The sequence below is a fragment of the Choloepus didactylus genome, chromosome 2, assembly GCF_015220235.1.
Source record: "Choloepus didactylus isolate mChoDid1 chromosome 2, mChoDid1.pri, whole genome shotgun sequence".
NCBI classification, from domain to species: domain Eukaryota; kingdom Metazoa; phylum Chordata; class Mammalia; order Pilosa; family Megalonychidae; genus Choloepus; species Choloepus didactylus.
The window spans coordinates 98,936,384-98,954,992 of record NC_051308.1 but is presented as its reverse complement, the minus strand read 5'-3'; the positions used below and the strand labels follow the sequence as shown (position 1 = coordinate 98,954,992).

Sequence of the window (18,609 nt, the reverse complement as noted above, 5' to 3'; positions counted from 1 at the left end):
AGAAGAGAAGGAGCAAGTTCTGAAAGCAGCAAGAGAAAAGCATTTGAACACATACAAAGGAAACAGCATAAGACTAAGTAGTGACTACTCAGCAGCCACCATGGAGGCAAGAAGGCAGTGGCACGATATATTTAAAATTCTGAGTGAGAAAAATTTCCAGCCAAGAATACTTTATCCAGCAAAGCTCTCCTTCAAATTTGAGGGAGAGCTTAAATTTTTCACAGACAAACACATACTGAGAGAATTTGCTAACAAGAGACCTGACCTACTGGAGATACTAAAGGGAGCCCTACAGACAGAGAAACAAAGAAAGGACAGAGAGACTTGGAGAAAGGTTCAGTACTAAAGAGATTCGGTATGGGTACAATAAAGGATATTAATAGACAGAGGGGAAAAATATGACAAACATAAACCAAAGAATAAGATGGCTGATTCAAGAAATGCCTTCATGGTTATAACGTTGAATGTAAATGGATTAAACTCCCCAATTAAAAGATATAGATTCGCAGAATGGATCAAAAAAAATGAACCATCAATATGTTGCATACAAGAGACTCATCTTAGACACAGGGACACAAAGAAACTGAAAGTGAAAGGATGGAAAAAAATATTTCATGCAAGCTACAGCCAAAAGAAAGCAGGTGTAGCAATATTAATCTCAGATAAAATAGACTTCAAATGCAGGGATGTTTTGAGAGACAAAGAAGGCCACTACATACTAATAAAAGGGGCAATTCAGCAAGAAGAAATAACAATCGTAAATGTCTATGCACCCAATCAAGGAGCCACAAAATACATGAGAGAAACACTGGCAAAACTAAAGGAAGCAATTGATGTTTCCACAATAATTGTGGGAGACTTCAACACATCACTCTCTCCTATAGATAGATCAACCAGACAGAAGACCAATAAGGAAATTGAAAACCTAAACAATCTGATAAATGAATTAGATTTAACAGACAGATACAGGACATTACATCCCAAATCACCAGGATACACATACTTTTCTAGTGCTCATGGAACTTTCTCCAGAATAGATCATATGCTGGGACATAAAACAAGCCTCAATAAATTTAAAAAGATTGAAATTATTCAAAGCACATTCTCTGACCACAATGGAATACAATTAGAAGTCAATAACCATCAGAGACTTAGAAAATTCACAAATACCTGGAGGTTAAACAACACACTCCTAAACAATCAGTGGGTTAAAGAAGAAATAGCAAGAGAAATTGCTAAATATATAGAGACGAATGAAAATGAGAACACAGCATACCAAAACCTATGGGATGCAGCAAAAGCAGTGCTGAGGGGGAAATTTACAGCACTAAACGCATATATTAAAAAGGAAGAAAGAGCCAAAATCAAAGAACTAATGGATCAACTGAAGAAGCTAGAAAATGAACAGCAAACCAATCCTAAACCAAGTAGAAGAAAAGAAATAACAAGGATTAAAGCAGAAATAAATGACATAGAGAACAAAAAAACAATAGAGAGGATAAATATCACCAAAAGTTGGTTCTTTCAGTTGTATAAAAATGTAGCTTATGAGGGGTGACAATGGGATTGGGAAAGCCATAAGGACCAAACACCACTTTGTCTAGTTTATGGATGGATGTGTAGAAAAGTAGGGGAGGGACACAGACAGACAAAGGTACCCAGTGTTCTTTTTTACTTCAATTGCTCTTTTTCACTCTAATTATTATTCTTGTTATTTTTGTGTGTGTGCTAATGAAGGTGTCAGGGATTGATTTAGGTGATGAATGTACAACTATGTAATGGTACTGTAAACAATCGAAAGTACAATTTGTTTTGTATGACTGCGTGGTATGTGAATATATCTCAATAAAATGATGATTTTAAAAAAAAAAAAAAAAAAAAAAAAAAAAAAAGTTGGTTCTTTGAGAAGATCAACAAGATTGACAAGCCCCTAGCTAGACTGACAAAATCAAAGAGAGAGAAGACCCATATAAACAAAATAATGAATGAAAAAGGTGACATAACTGCAGATCCTGAAGAAATTAAAAAAAATTATAAGAGGATATTATGAACAACTGTATGGCAACAAACTGGATAATGTAGAAGAAATGGACAATTTCCTGGAAACATATGAACAACCTAGACTGACCAGAGAAGAAATAGAAGACCTCAACCAACCCATCACAAGCAAAGAGATCCAATCAGTCATCAAAAAAGCTTCCCACAAATAAATGCCCAGGGCCAGATGGCTTCACAGGGGAATTCTACCAAACTTTCCAGAAAGAACTGACACCCATCTTACTCAAACTCTTTCAAAACATTGAAGAAAATGGAACACTACCTAACTCATTTTATGAAGCTAACATCAATCTAATACCAAAACCAGGCAAAGATACTACAAAAAAGGAAAACTACCGGCCAATCTCCTTAATGAATATAGATGCAAAAATCCTCAAAAAAATACTTGCAAATCGAATCCAAAGACACATTAAAAAAATCATACACCATGACCAAGTGGGGTTCATTCCAGGCATGCAAGGATGGTTCAACATAAGAAAATCAATCAATGTATTACAACACATTAACAAGTCAAAAGGGAAAAATCAATTGATCATCTCAATAGATGCTGAAAAAGCATTTGACAAAATCCAACATCCCTTTTTGATAAAAACACTTCAAAAGGTAGGAATTGAAGGAAATTTCCTCAACATGATAAAGAGCATATATGAAAAACCCACAGCCAGCATAGTACTCAATGGTGAGACACTGAAAGCCTTCCCTCTAAGATCAGGAACAAGACAAGGATGCCCGCTGTCACCACTGTTATTCAACATTGTGCTGGAAGTGCTAGCCAGGGCAATCCGGCAAGACAAAGAAATAAAAGGCATCCAAACTGGAAAAGAAGAAGTAAAACTGTCATTGTTTGCAGATGATATGATCTTATATCTAGAAAACCCTGAGAAATCGACGATACAGCTACTAGAGCTAATAAACAAATTTAGCAAAGTAGCGGGATACAAGATTAATGCACATAAGTCAGTAATGTTTCTATATGCTAGAAATGAACAAACTGAAGAGACACTCAAGAAAAAGATACCATTTTCAATAGCAACTAAAAAAATCAAGTACCTAGGAATAAACTTAACCAAAGATGTAAAAGACCTATACAAAGAAAACTACATAACTCTACTAAAAGAAATAGAAGGGGACCTTAAAAGATGGAAAAATATTCCATGTTCATGGATAGGAAGGATAAATGTCATTAAGATGTCAATTCTACCCAAACTCATCTACAGATTCAATGCAATCCCAATCAAAATTCCAACAACCTACTTTGCAGGCTTGGAAAAGCTAGTTATCAAATTTATTTGGAAAGTGAAGATGCCTCGAATTGCTAAAGACACTCTAAAAAAGAAAAACGAAGTGGGAGGACTTACACTCCCTGACTTTGAAGCTTATTATAAAGCCACAGTTGCCAAAACAGCATGGTACTGGCACAAAGATAGACATATAGATCAATGGAATCGAACTGAGAATTCAGAGATAGACCCTCAGATCTATGGCCGACTGATCTTTGATAAGGCCCCCAAAGTCACTGAACTGAGTCATAATGGTCTTTTCAACAAATGGGGCTGGGAGAGTTGGATATCCGTATCCAAAAGAATGAAAGAGGACCCCTACCTCACCCCCTACACAAAAATTAACTCAAAATGGACCAAAGATCTCAATATAAAAGAAAGTACCATAAAACTCCTAGAAGATAATGTAGGAAAACATCTTCAAGACCTTGTATTAGGCGGCCACTTTCTAGACTTTACACCCAAAGCACAAGCAACAAAAGAAAAAATAGATAAATGGGAACTCCTCAAGCTTAGAAGTTTCTGCACCTCAAAGGAATTTCTCGAAAAGGTAAAGAGGCAGTCAACTCAATGGGAAAAAATTTTTGGAAACCATGTATCTGACAAAAGACTGATATCTTGCATATATAAAGAAATCCTACAACTCAATGACAATAGTACAGACAGCCCAATTATAAAATGGGCAAAAGATATGAAAAGACAGTTCTCTGAAGAGGAAATACAAATGGCCAAGAAACACATGAAAAAATGTTCAGCTTCACTAGCTATTAGAGAGATACAAATTAAGACCACAATGAGATACCATCTCACACTGGTTAGAATGGCTGCCATTAAACAAACAGGAAACTACAAATGCTGGAGGAGATGTGGAGAAATTGGAACTCTTATTCATTGTTGGTGGGACTGTATAATGGTTCAGCCACTCTGGAAGTCAGTCTGGCAGTTCCTTAGAAAACTAGATACAGAGTTACCATTCGATACAGCGATTGCACTTCTCGGTATATACCCGGAAGATCGGAAAGCAGTGACACGAACACAGATATCTGCACACCAATGTTCATAGCAGCATTATTCACAATTGCCAAGAGATGGAAACCCAAATGTCCTTCAACAGATGAGTGGATAAATAAAATGTGGTATATACACACGATGGAATACTACGTGGCAGTAAGAAGGAACGATCTCGTGAAACATATGACAACATGGATGAACCTTGAAGACATAATGCTGAGCGAAATAAGCCAGGCACAAAAAGAGAAATATTATATGCTACCACTAATGTGAACTTTGAAAAATGTAAAACAAATGGCTTATAATGTAGAATGTAGGGGAACTAGCAATAGAGAGCAATTAAGGAAGGGGCAACAATAATCCAAGAAGAACAGATAAGCTATTCAACGTTCTGGGGATGCCCAGGAATGACTATGGTCTGTTAATTTCTGATGGATATAGTAGGAACAAGTTCACAGAAATGTTGCTATATTATGTAACTTTCTTGGGGTAGAGTAGGAACATGTTGGAAGTTAAGCAGTTATCTTAGGTTAGTTGTCTTTTTCTTACTCCCTTGTTATGGTCTCTTTGAAATGTTCTTTTATTGTATGTTTGTTTTCTTTTTAACTTTTTTTTCATACAGTTGATTTAAAAAAGAAGGGAAAGTTAAAAAAAAAAAAAAAAAGAAAAACAAGGGAAAAAAAAAAGATGTAGTGCCCCCTTGAGGAGCCTGTAGAGAATGCAGGGGTATTGGCCTACCCCACCTCGATGGTTGCTAACATGACCACAGACATAGGGGACTGGTGGTTTGATGGGTTGGGCCCTCTACCATAGGTTTTACCCTTGGGAAGACGGTTGCTGCAAAGGAGAGGCTAGGCCTCCCTATGGTTGTGCCTAAGAGCCTCCTCCCGAATGCCTCTTTGTTGCTCAGATGTGGCCCTGTCTCTCTAGCTAAGCCAACTTGAAAGGTGAAATCACTGCCCTCCCCCGTACGTGGGATCAGACACCCAGGGGAGTGAATCTCCCTGGCAACGTGGAATATGACTCCCGGGGAGGAATGTAGACCTGGCATCGTGGGACGGAGAACATCTTCTTGACCAAAAGGGGGATGTGAAAGGAAATGAAATAAGCTTCAGTGGCAGAGAGAATCCAAAAGGAGCCGAGAGGTCACTGTGGTGGGCACTCTTACGCACACTTTAGACAACCCTTTTTAGGTTCTAAAGAATTGGGGTAGCTGGTGGTGGATACCTGAAACTATCAAACTACAACCCAGAACCCATGAATCTCGAAGACAGTTGTATAAAAATGTAGCTTATGAGGGGTGACAAGGGGATTGGGAAAGCCATAAGGACCACACTCCACTTCGTCTAGTTTATGGATGGATGAGTAGAAAAATAGGGGAAGGAAACAAACAGACAAAGGTACCCAGTGTTCTTTTTTACTTCAATTGCTCTTTTTCACTCTAATTATTATTCCTGTTATTTTTGTGTGTGTGCTAATGAAGGTGTCAGGGATTGATTTAGGTGATGAATGTACAACTACGTAATGGTACTGTAAACAATCGAAAGTACGATTTGTTTTGTATGACTGCATGGTATGTGAATATATCTCAATAAAATGAAGATTAAAAAAAAAAAAAAAAAAAAAAAAAAAACATGGCTTTGGAGGGGAACATAATACATCCAAACCGGCACACCAGGATATTAAACCCTTATCAAATGTATGGTTTCCAAATATTTTCTCCCATTCTGTTGGCTGTCACTTCACTTTCTTAATAATGTCCTTTGATCACATAAATTTTTAATTTTGGTGAAGGCCAATTCATTTATTTTTGTCTTTTGTTACTAATGCTTTTGGAATAAAGTCTAGGCAGCCACTGCCTAATACAAGGTCCTGAAGCTATTTCCTTGTTGTCTTTAGCAGTTTTATAGTTTTTTGCATTTGTATTTAAAGCACTGATCATTTTTCTTTTTAGAGCAGTTCTATGTTTACAGAAAAATCATAAAGGAAGTATAGATTTCCTATATACTCCCCTCTTCCTTTCCCTATTATTATTACCTATTATTAATATTTTGCATTGGTGTGGTATCTTTATTACAGTCGATAGAGCAGTATTATTATAATTATACTATTACCTATAGTCCATAGTTTACATTAGGCTTCATTCTTTGTGTGGTTTATTTTTATGGTTTTTAAAATTTTTTATTCTGGTAACATATATAAACATTGATCCATTTTGAGTTAATTTTTGTAAACTGTGTGAGGTGGGGTCCACTTTAATTCTTTTGCATGTGGATATCCAATTTTCTCAGCATTATTTGTTGAAGAGACTATTCTTCCCTCATTTGGTGAATTTGGAACTTCTGTCAAAAATCAATTGGCTAGAAGATGAGTGTATAACTATGTAGCTTACACGGTGTGAATGTGTGATTGTGTGAACCTTGTGACTCATACTCGCTTCATGAGTTGAACAGATGAGTAGAAATATGGGAACAAAAATTAAATGAAAAATAGGGTGGGATGGGGGATGGAATGTTTTAAGTATTCTTTTTTACTTTTATTTTTATACTTATTTTTATTTTTATTTTTTTGGAGTAATGAAAATGTTCAAAAATTGACTGTGGTGATGAATACACAACTATATGATGGTACTGTGAACAACAATTGTACACTATGGATGACTGTATGGTATGTGAATATATCTCAATAAAACTGAATTTAAAAAAAATACATGCTACAAGGTTACAACAACAACAACAAAATCAATTGGCTAAAGATGTGTGGATTTATTTCTGAACTCTTGATTCTATTCCACTGGTATGTATGTCCTTGTACCAGTACCACATTGTTTTCATTACTGTAGCTTTGTAATAATTAATTTTGAAATTGGGAAGTATGAGTCCTCCAACTTTGTTCTTCTTTATCAAGAAGGTCTGGCTATTTGAGGTCCCTTGCCCTCACTTATGAATTTGATGATTAACTTTTCCATTTCAGTGAAGAATGCTATTGGAATTTTGATTGTGACTGCATTGAATCTGTAAATTGCTTTGGGTAGTATTGACATTTATGGATTGTAAGGCTAATCCATGAGCACAGAGTATCTTTCCATTTATTTAGGTCTTTTAAAATTTCTTTCAGTAATATCTATGGTTTTCCACATATAAGTCCTTTATATCCTTGGTTAAATTTATTCTTAGTTATTGTGTTTTGAAGATACTATTATAAATGGAATTGTCTGCTTGATTTCCTTTCTGGATTTTTCATTGTTGGGGTATAGGAACACCATTCATTTCTGCATGTTGATCTTGTACCCTGCCACTTTGCTGAATTCATCTATTAATTTAGTGGTTTCTTGTAGTCTTCAGCATTTTCTATCTATAGGATCATGTAATCTGCGAACAGAGATAGTTTTACTTTTTCCATGGCAATCTGGATGCCCTTTACTTCTTTTAAGACAATTGTTTTCAAAAGCTCCATATGTGATTTTGATGCACACTTCTGGTTAAGACCCAATGAATAGACTTTAGGGAGCTATTAATATATGACAAACAAGTTATTTCAAATCATCAGGGAAAAGATGATTTATTTACTACCTGGTATTACAATGGCTAAGAATTTGGTAAAGTTGGAAACCAACAACTAAAATAAATTACAGATGAAACAAAGACTTAAATACAAAACATCTTTCTATAGCTTGTAATGAGGAAGCCACTGCTTATATAATGGAAAAAAATAACAGATTTAACATAAAAATGAATATTTTTCATATATCACCAAAAGGGGGTCTCATATCCTCAATACATAGAGCTGTTATAAATAAGAAAAATAAAAAGCAAACACCAAAAATAAATAAATAAAAGGGAAAACGACACAAGCTAAAAATTTAGAAATGGAAAATATAAAAATATATGAAAGGGTGCTAGACCTCACAAGTAATCAAAGAAATGCCAATTTAAAAATAAATTATTATTTTTCAAGTATTGGATTGGCAAATATTAAATAGATACATAATTCCCAGAGAGGCAGGGATATGGAGAAAGATTCCTTTCTTAAGTACTGGTAACAAAAATCTAAAAATATAAATTAATGAAACCTTTCTAGAGAGCAAGCAATTTGTATCAATATTTCACCCAAGCACTACTTCTAGGATATATTCTAAGGACACAGTAAGTATACATTAGTGTACATACTACCTGAAAATATTCTATATGAAGATTAACAGAGAATTAATTATATAAATTAGAGTATGTCCATTCAACGGAATAATATAGACATTAAAAAAGAATGTCTAAGAGCTACATGTATTGTACACATATCCAATACAATCATTATATGTATTGTATTAAAAACATTATCACAATTATGTAACTAAAGCAGGTTACAAAACAACCATTCTTGTATATAAAAATTTAAGTAAACAAATGTTTCACATTTGCCTAAAGTACAAATCTTGAAGGATGTGCACCATTTTGGGGTCAGGTAGAGTGGTTTTTAATTTCTATTTTATACTTTAATGGATTATTGGAAATTTTCCAATAAGAATGTTTTATGTTAATAATCACAGGGAAAAAATGTAATAAGATATAGCCACCTAGGGAACAAAATAAGGCTTTGGAGGAAATTATATTTTAAAATAGATGCCCTTTCCATAGAGCAGTCATTCAGACTTAATTAGCATGTGTGTGAATACGTGAGTGGGAGTGTGTATGTCAGGGAAGATGAGAAGACTGTTTACTGTAATATATTCACAAACAATACTAAGAAAAAGAAGTACATGAAAATATATATATTATGTGTGTGTGTGTGTGTATAGCTGAATTACTACTGGTAGAAGCTGCCAGAGTTATTTCTTTCTTTTTTTTTTTTTTTTGCCACAGTTATTTCTTACCCAGGTTATTTCATTAGAACTCATCTATTCCTAACACTAAGGAATAAAATCTTAGTGTACTGCACTGCAAGCAAATCGGCACTCAAATATCAAGAAACGTATTCTTTACACAAATCCTCAAGTCAGTGGACACTGAAGTACAAGAAAATTCAGTTTTCTTTTTAAAACCTCCAAAGACAAAAACAGCTTAAAATCTAACTAAAATGAACAAAAGATTTGCTTACTATAAATAAATGTATTAATTTCTAAAATATTATTTAAAAACCAGAAGTATAAGAAAAATAAATTAAGCATCAACTAGAAAAAGAACAGATGTGTACGTAGACATTGCTATACTGTCCAGAATAAGACAAGGTTAAGAACAGCATTTGAGTCGTCTGAGTTGTACCAATGAAGCTTACAAGTTAACTATAAAACCTTTTGGTGTTTGGTTTGCCTGGTAACTCATGGTGACTTGTACCAAGAAATCAGAAAAACCATGGCAGAGTGAAAAAAAGTATTGGGTTTACAATTATAGGATGAAAATCTTGGGACTTTTACATACTTTGAACAAGTTATTTAATCTTCCAAAGGTCCCTTCCAGCTCTAAAGTCCTGATGCTAATAATAAGTAGATGTTTTGCATAAAAACCATTTTGGATTCCCAGATTACCTCTGCTAGAAAGCACTTTTTAATTTCCCCACTTAAGTTAAAATGACCCCTCCTTCTAGTTCACCTACCGTACTTCATGCATATTTCTATTATAACATCCCTCAACTTACTGTTTTTTTTCCTATATTTTTCTTCCTATAAAATTTTGATACTACTGAAGGTGGAGGCCATATCTTATTTGTTGTATTTTGATACCTAGCACAAATCCCTGGCGCACAGTGGGCACAGCGGGGAGGGAAGGATACACAGGGAGAGGGAAAGACAAAGAAAGGGGGAGAGGAAGAGGAGGAAAGAAGGGAAAACAAGGAGGGAAGCAGTGAAATTTTGATACATATAAGAAGGTCCAGGTTAGCTCTGAAAAGGTAATAAATGGCTGTCATCTTGATTATTTTTCCCAACTTCTGTCAAAAGCAGTTCCACAATTACTCAGGTCTGCTATGTGTTAGTTTAGACAACAGTAACTTACCTTATCATTAAATAAGATTATAGTTGTTAAGAGTCTTTTAAAAGCAAGACATCTTTATATAACTATCTTTGTTTTGAAGCAAAATGCTAGTAAGCAACTTAAAAGAATAGAGGGAACATATTAAACTCTTTTTAGAGGCTCTATAATGTCTAAACCTTTGCCTTGTACATAAAACATCTTCAATATTAAGAAGGTGAAAATGTTATTATGTAATTATATGCCATCAAAAATTAAATTTGATTTTTTACAGGTATTTTAATTTACTGGATGCATATTAGGTACACAGTTAATAAAAAATAAAAGTCCTACTCTCCAAAACAAAAGACAGTTTATAGAACAAAGTTATCTGCTACTAAAAAAAAAGGAATGAACATAAAAGATGAAATATGTGATCTTCTATCACATTCATTTGTTTTAAAACTAATCTTTTTTCAAAGAAAAATCACTTATTTGGAACTGTAAAGGGTTGGTAGATGACATATGTATCTACCAATGCTACGTATTACTTCAGGACTTTACAGAACAATTTTATTGGGGGTATTTATGTTTGAGGAGAAGAGAAAGCTTACTGTATATAACGGCCATGTTTCAAGGGACATGATTTAATAGTAAAGTTTTTATATCATGTAGAAGAAAACAAGTTTAACTATTAGTTATTTTAGAAATGCTACCAAAACTAGAATGACAGTTATTAAATATTATATATTTCATCCCCAACTCCATTCTAATAGCCTATAAACTACATCAAACGAAGCTATGGAAGTTGAAATTTTAACTAAGAAGGGAAGTCAGGCTAGCTTTAAAGTTTCTAATATCCACAAAATTTAGCACCTTTTCCTTCTTACCACAAAGAACCTGCTTTCATATAAAATTTATCTAGAACATCTCAGTTTCTGATGATGCAGCTGTATTTATATTAAAACCCCCTTCCTTATCTGAGCTTTATTTCTCCTCTGCTGTTTCAGACCCTGAGTACATCCTGCCAAGCACTGTATTAGAATAACAGACAAAAGTATCTGTTTCACTTTCCAATTCTGCTAACTGTTCCAGTGAAGACACACACGGATAATGGTCTTTTAGCCAATCTGGCAATCTGGAATTATTCTCTTGAAGATGTGGAGAACATCTCACTGGCGTTAGAAACTTCAGCTCTATAAATGTAGAGTTTGTTTCATCAAACTACATCTTCTTTTTCACACTTTGCAAGTATGATGTAGTGGAAACACTTTATTCATAAAACTCGCTCTAGTTTCTTTATTGGGGGTTTTAACATCACTGATGGGCTCTTACGTTTTGTCCTTTTGTTCCTTTTCACAATCTTGAAATACCACATTTCTAGGTTGTTTGTTTTCCATTTCCAGTTTTCCTGACTCTATGTTAACACCTGTGTTTTCAGTGTTGACTTCTTGGATTTGTTCCATGGCTACACAAGCCTCAGTCTTTTCTCCAGAATTAACTTCTTCTTGACTCTTCAGTGTTAGGATATCTACAATTGCATGTTACATCTCTTCAATAGGCTGGGCCCCTGACAGAAAGGCTTTCTCATAGATTCATAGACTGTGATAATATTTTCAATAGGATTTGTGATTGGTTCAAGACGTGCACGACATATCCAATATTTAACAAGTTTTTTGACATCTGGAATATTTTAACCAGGTCATTCAGTGTGGCCAATATTTTCTCTTTTGGGCATCCCTCATTAATCAGGTTCAAGCATTCAGAAAATGTCGTTTACTTTTTTAGTAAATAGTCTCTGCTCATCTTCTTCTGCCATGGTAGTCCAGAAAGACCCAACAGGGTTTTCATTTTGTCCTTCAGGTTCTCGCTATGTAAGTACGGAGCTAGGAGACCTTTTCAGAACTCTCCCTTTGCCAGCTTTCCACTCAGTTAGATGGATTTTCTCTCCTCTGCAGTTTCTTTGGGCTGAGGCGATCTAACAAAGGTTGCTTGGGCTGCAGTACTTCTTTGCTGGTCAATAGTTTTGGACTTTTCTATCAGTTTGGTGTTAGAAGATGAGGTTGGCCTGGTTCTAATTCAGAAGCCAGGTTTCTTGATGATGTCTCATTTCTTTTTGTGTCCTGAGAAGAACTGATTTTGACAGTAGATAAATCTGTTTTTTACTGTAGTAATCCCTTCCCAGTAGGCCCTTTCTGGACTGTAACGTTGGCAGAAGTTCTGTTGATGCCCTGTTTCACCTTGTCCTGGCTATTACTGTAGTGACTTCTAATAGAAGTCGCACAAGCTGTCTGTCCTGTCACACAGTGCTCACAAATTGTGTGGCAGTTCTGTTTGTGGTGGTATTACTTTCACTATTATACTGCTGGTGTTTATAGGCTGAGGCTCTGTGAGTTCAGAGAGAGAGGAGATGAAAGTTTCTGGGTTGTAGCAGAAGTCGCATCTTTAACTTGAAGAGGTTTTCTAAATGAATTAACCTTAGACTGAACAATTTGGCCACGATTAGATCCCAGCAGCACAGGTTTCTTGGGACTGTTGGTAGCATCTTGCTTCGGTTTTTCAGCAGTCATTTGGTTGTTTTTACCATTTATCATCTTTAATTGGCAACAACTGAAGAGTTTGATTATTATCCTCAAAATTACATGTATCAACTGGTATAGATGAATTGGTTAAGTCATTAAAAGGTTTTAAAGGAATACAATCTTTTTCCACCCTTATTTTTGCTCTCTGTAGGTCTACTGGCATTCTCTTTATCAGCCACTTTTGTTTTAACTTTCAGAACTTTTGTCCTTTCTTGGACTTGGTATTCAGATGTCATCATTTTCTGGTCTCTACTCAGAACATGGGCCAGGCCCTCTGACTGGGCAGCAGCTGCAGGTTGTGGGGCACAGCCAGGAGGCTCATGGCAGCCCCAGGTCAGTCTCCATGGACCCACCTGCAGCCCGCAGCCACATGCCGCAGTCTCCCAATTTCCTTGATTTTGATAACCGTACTGAGATTATGTAAGAGAATGTACTTGTTCCTAGGAAATATGCACTGAAAGAGTTTTGAATAAAGGGGCATGATTCCTACAACATACTCTCAGATGATTCAGAAAAATATATGAATAATGTATTAACATATACATATGATATGCAGAGAAGAAAGAGTGAGAAAATGTGCAAATGAGAGATAAAGCAAAATGGGACAAAATATTAAGAACTGTGTATGCAGACAACAGATATACTAATACTATTCTTTTACTATACTAATACTTTTCTATAAGTTTGAAATTATATCAAAATAAAATTTTACCAAAAAAAGTTAACTGCATGCTCCACACCATCTCCTCAACTCCCAACGTATAGAGTAATAGATAAAACCATATAAAAGGATACTCACATGGAATTGAACATTCCCATTAGGGCAGTAAAACAAAAGCCAATTGCAAACATGGATTTCATTCGAACCTGCAAGAGAACCAGCAAACTGTCATTTCACACTAAAGGAAACTGCTACTACAGCATATCCCAAAAGCTTTGTTTTCATGCCATTTTTTAAAGGCACTCCTTAACAAAAAGTTGATTGTTGGCTAACCATCCCTCCATCTCCAATCCTTCTTCTCCTTGCCATATTCTGATGAACAGTAGGCGGGTGGCCACATGACCCAATTCTGGCCAATGAGGAATGGGGCTTTGAAAAGGGACAAAATTGGCAGGTATCTCCTTACACCTTTTGATCATTCTTCTTGCCTGGAATGAAGAATGTAATACCTGGAGATGAAGCAGCCATCACACAACCATGAGGACAAAAGCCTTACGCTAAGGATGGAAAAGCCTGGATCCTTACTGGCATGTAGGAGCTGCTGTACCAGCCCAGGACTACCAACCTCTGGACTTGTCTTCTTGAACAAGAAAAAGAAACTTTTATCTGTTTAAACCACTGTTACGTATTCTGGCACTTGCAACTAATTCCTTTATTAATTACATACAACATAAACATATAAATAAAAGATTATAAGGATATAAAATTAACAGTTATTTCTGGAGGGTTGGTTTATGGGCAATGTTCATCTCTTCCTCCTTCTGTAATTTCCAAATTTACTACGGTAAACATGTATTAATTGTGTCCACAGAAAAGTTATTTTTTAAAAAATATGCACTCCTAAATTATAATATCATAAATTATAAAATAACTCATAAGAATTTCAAGACAGAAAAGGTAAAGAAATATAGCAAGGTCTCTCAGTAAGTGAAAAAGAACTGTTGCACAGTTCAGATGTCCTGTATTAAATTTAAAGTTAAGTATTAAATTAGTCAAGCCACATCATTAGTCTCTCTATGCCTTAGAAAGACATGCTTGACTAAACCTTACTCTTTAAAAATAAGTAAAAAGGTAATGAAATAACCTTTCCTTACTTTTTTTTTTTAAGTTGGAATTCTTTATTTCTCTGATCTATTAAGGACATGTTTTCTTGAAATAACGGTTCCTCTTCCTGTGGAATCATAGTGACATTTTAGTTGATTGTTTTGAAGGCCCAATAGGGTATTTTTGTTTCTTAATGGGATTTAACTTCCATTTGTTTTAAAAGGTCTCTTAAAGAACAAAAAATGAATAATAAAAGGCATCTATGATATTCCAACTCCTATAATTGGATTACGGACGTCAACATACAGCCAAGGATTCATTCAGCATTAAATAAGGAAGAAAAAAAAGATCAAGTACTTTGTTAGAAAATACAAGAAGGAAACTAAGCAAGAAATGTGTGAAGGGGACAAATTATAACCTCTGAGCCAGTCTAAAAGGTTCTTCATATTATTAAAACAAAGCTATTAAATAATAGCATATTTTTACTTTCATTTGGTCAGGAACACCCATGATACTATTTATAGCCTGCAAAGGCTATAAATTTCCGAAAAGGTAAGTGCGATGTACTTGATGCAAATCAGAGTCTTTAGATAAAAAACATTATGTGGTTTACCATGAAGTTATATTTAGGACTCCTACCATTGACAGATCTCTGTTGTTATTCTTCAGTTTCTCTTCTTGCCTTTCTGAAAAGAATTAATGAAATGGGTGAATATACAGTGCTGAGCACAAAGCAGATGCTAAATAAATCACTACTGATGGGTGATTACAAAAGCACTTCTGTCTCAATATCATTCAATAAGATGAAGTGAATACCTGGAATATTGTACACTTGTACTAAAAGAAACTTCAAATGTAGCAGAGAACCAAAATATTTCAATTTAAACAAAAATATTCAAAGTTCAATTGTGAGAAAAAATCGCCTCTAGTATTAAATATCTTTACTCTGTCCATTAAGATATATTCATATTACATCAATGGGATCTGCCAAATCAATTGATTCATAAGTGTAAACATAATGATTATACTTAGGTAACTCTTCTTTTTCTCTTTTTCAGTTTCTCTAAAAGGGTATACGGTCTAAAAATTACAAGACAGTTGATAAGATGAATTTAGACTTCAAGTTTTTTTATTTCAGTTTAATTAATCTAAAAATAAGCACAATCTTATGGTTAAGTCGCTTATGAAGCTAGGAAAATTGTCTATATTTCAAGAAAATTGTTATATACACCGAAACTACTGAAGAACTCAAACTGCTAAAGAAGTCCCAACTGTATATTAATGCTCTACTTACTGTATTCCATTAACATAAGAAACTTCACTGCTATACCTATGAAGAAACTGAAGCCCAACACAAGGGGAAAGGGAAAGAGGAAATGACTTGTCAGAGACCACCAGGTGTTTTATGGCAGGACTAGAACACAAGTTTCCTAACTCCCAATGATCTTTTTTTTTTTTTTTTTTAATTCAGTTTTATTGAAATATATTCATAAACCATACAGTCATCCATTGTATACAATCAACTGTTCACAGTATGATCATATAGTTATGCGTTCATCACCACAATCTATTTCTGAACATTTTCCTTACATCAGAAAGAATCAGAATAAGAATAAAAACTAAAAGTGAAAAGAGAATACCCAAACCATCCCCCCATCCCACCCTATTTGTCATTTAGTTTTTACTCCCATTTTTCTACTGATTTTTTTTCAATTTTTTAACTTTGTTTATCAAAAAATTAAAAACAAACAGGCAAACAACAACCAAAAAAACCCCACAACATTTCAAACAAAGCAATGGATTAAGGAAAACAAATAACCTAAAATAACTACTTTGCTTCCAATATGTTCCTACCATACCCCAAGAAAATTAATAAACCATGTCCAAACAGAGGAGTAAGAAAAACAAATAATCTAAAATAACTACATTGCTTCCAACATGTTCCTACCCTACCCCAAGAAAATTAACAACCCCTAAGAAAACAATGGAATAAGAGAAAAAAAAACCTAAAATAACTCTATTGCTTCCAACATGATCTTACTATATCCAAGAAAGTTTACAAACCATAATCATTCCTGAGCATTCCCATAACCTTGAGATTACCCTCCATAGTTTATCTGTTCTTATTAGATTATCATTCCCCCTCCACTAATTGGTATCTCTAGGTCCCCTACATTCTACAGTATAAAACATTGTACATTTTTCACAGAATTCACATTAGTGGTAACATACAATATCTCTCTTTTTGTGCCTGGCTTATTTTGCTCAGCATTATGTCTTTTTTTTTTTTTTTTTTTTTTAAATCTTCATTTTATTGAGATATATTCATATACCACGCAGTCATACAAAACAAATCGTACTTTTGATTGTTCACAGTACCATTACATAGTTGTACATTCATCACCCAAATCAATCCCTGACACCTTCATTAGCACACACACAAGAATAACAAGAATAATAATTAGAGTGAAAAAGAGCAATTGAAGTAAAAAAGAACACTGGGTACCTTTGTCTGTTTGTTTCCTTCCCCTATTTTTCTACTCATCCATCCATAAACTAGATGAAGTGGAGTGTGGTCCTTATGGCTTTCCCAATCCCCTTGTCACCCCTCATAAGCTACATTTTTATACAACTGTCTTCGAGATTCATGGGTTCTGGGATGTAGTTTGATAGTTTCAGGTATCCACCACCAGCTACCCCAATTCTTTAGAACCTAAAAAGGGTTGTCTAAAGTGTGCGTAAGAGTGCCCACCAGAGTGACCTCTCGGCTCCTTTTGGATTCTCTCTGCCACTGAAGCTTATTTCATTTCCTTTCACATCCCCCTTTTGGTCAAGAAGATGTTCTCCGTCCCACGATGCCAGGTCTACATTCCTCCCCGGGAGTCATATTCCACGTTGCCAGGGAGATTCACTCCCCTGGGTGTCTGATCCCACGTAGGGGGGAGGGCAGTGATTTCACCTTTCAAGCTGGCTTAGCTAGAGAGACAGAGCCACATCTGAGCAACAAAGAGGCATTCGGGAGGAGGCTCTTAGGCACAACCATAGGGAGGTCTAGCCTCTCCTTTGCAGCAACCGTCTTCCCAAGGGTAAAACCTGTGGTAGAGGGCCCAACCCATCAAACCACCAGTCCCCTATGTCTGTGGTCATGTTAGCAACCATGGAGGTGGGGTAGGCGAATACCCCTGCATTCTCCACAGGCTCCTCAAGGGGGCACTACATCTTTTTTTTTTCCTTGTTTTTTTTTTTTTTTTTTAACTTTCCCTTCTTTTTTAAATCAACTGTATGAAAAAAAAAGTTAAAAAGAAAACAAACATACAATAAAAGAACATTTCAAAGATACCACAACAAGGGAGTAAGAAAAAGACAACTAACCTAAGATAACTGCTTAACTTCCAACATGTTCCTACTTTACCCCAAGAAAGTTACCTAATATAGCAACATTTCTGTGAACTTGTTCCTACTATATCCATCAGAAATTAACAGACCATAGTCATTCCTGGGCATCCCCAGAACGTTAAATAGCTTATCTGTTCTTCTTGGATTATTGTTCCCCCTTCCTTAATTGCTCTCTATTGCTAGTTCCCCTACATTCTACATTATAAGCCATTTGTTTTACATTTTTCAAAGTTCACATTAGTGGTAGCATATAATATTTCTCTTTTTGTGCCTGGCTTATTTCGCTTAGCATTATGTCCTCAAGGTTCATCCATGTTGTCGTATGTTTCCAATGATCTTTATATATATACTATGCTACTGCTCTCTTTGATCATGCATTTTATCACCAGAATTAATATATTCAACAAATATTTACTGATACCTATTATGTGCCAGGCATCGCTCTGAGCACTGGAGATAAATACAATCCCATCTTCATAGAAAGAATATGGTATAAAAACATAATAATATTTCACATTTATTCTGTAATAATATAAAAACAGAATAAAATTTTTTTAAATCCATAGAACTACACTGTA

The 18,609-nt window shown here is 35.0% G+C and overlaps 1 protein-coding gene and 1 pseudogene across 5 annotated transcripts in view; both read right to left on the bottom strand.

Annotated features, from left to right (window-relative positions):
• The window catches only part of TMCO1 (transmembrane and coiled-coil domains 1), a 111,762-nt gene that overhangs the window by 70,352 nt on the left and 22,801 nt on the right, over positions 1-18,609 (bottom strand). For all 5 annotated transcript variants that reach the window (XM_037825455.1, XM_037825451.1, XM_037825454.1 and 2 more), the window contains exons 4-5: positions 15,275-15,321; positions 13,670-13,737 (exon numbers count right to left, since the gene is read on the bottom strand). In XM_037825455.1, the coding sequence (XP_037681383.1) occupies positions 13,670-13,737; positions 15,275-15,321 (115 nt within the window). The remainder of the gene's footprint in view (positions 1-13,669; positions 13,738-15,274; positions 15,322-18,609) is intronic.
• Positions 9,172-13,654, bottom strand: LOC119526404 (annotated as a pseudogene).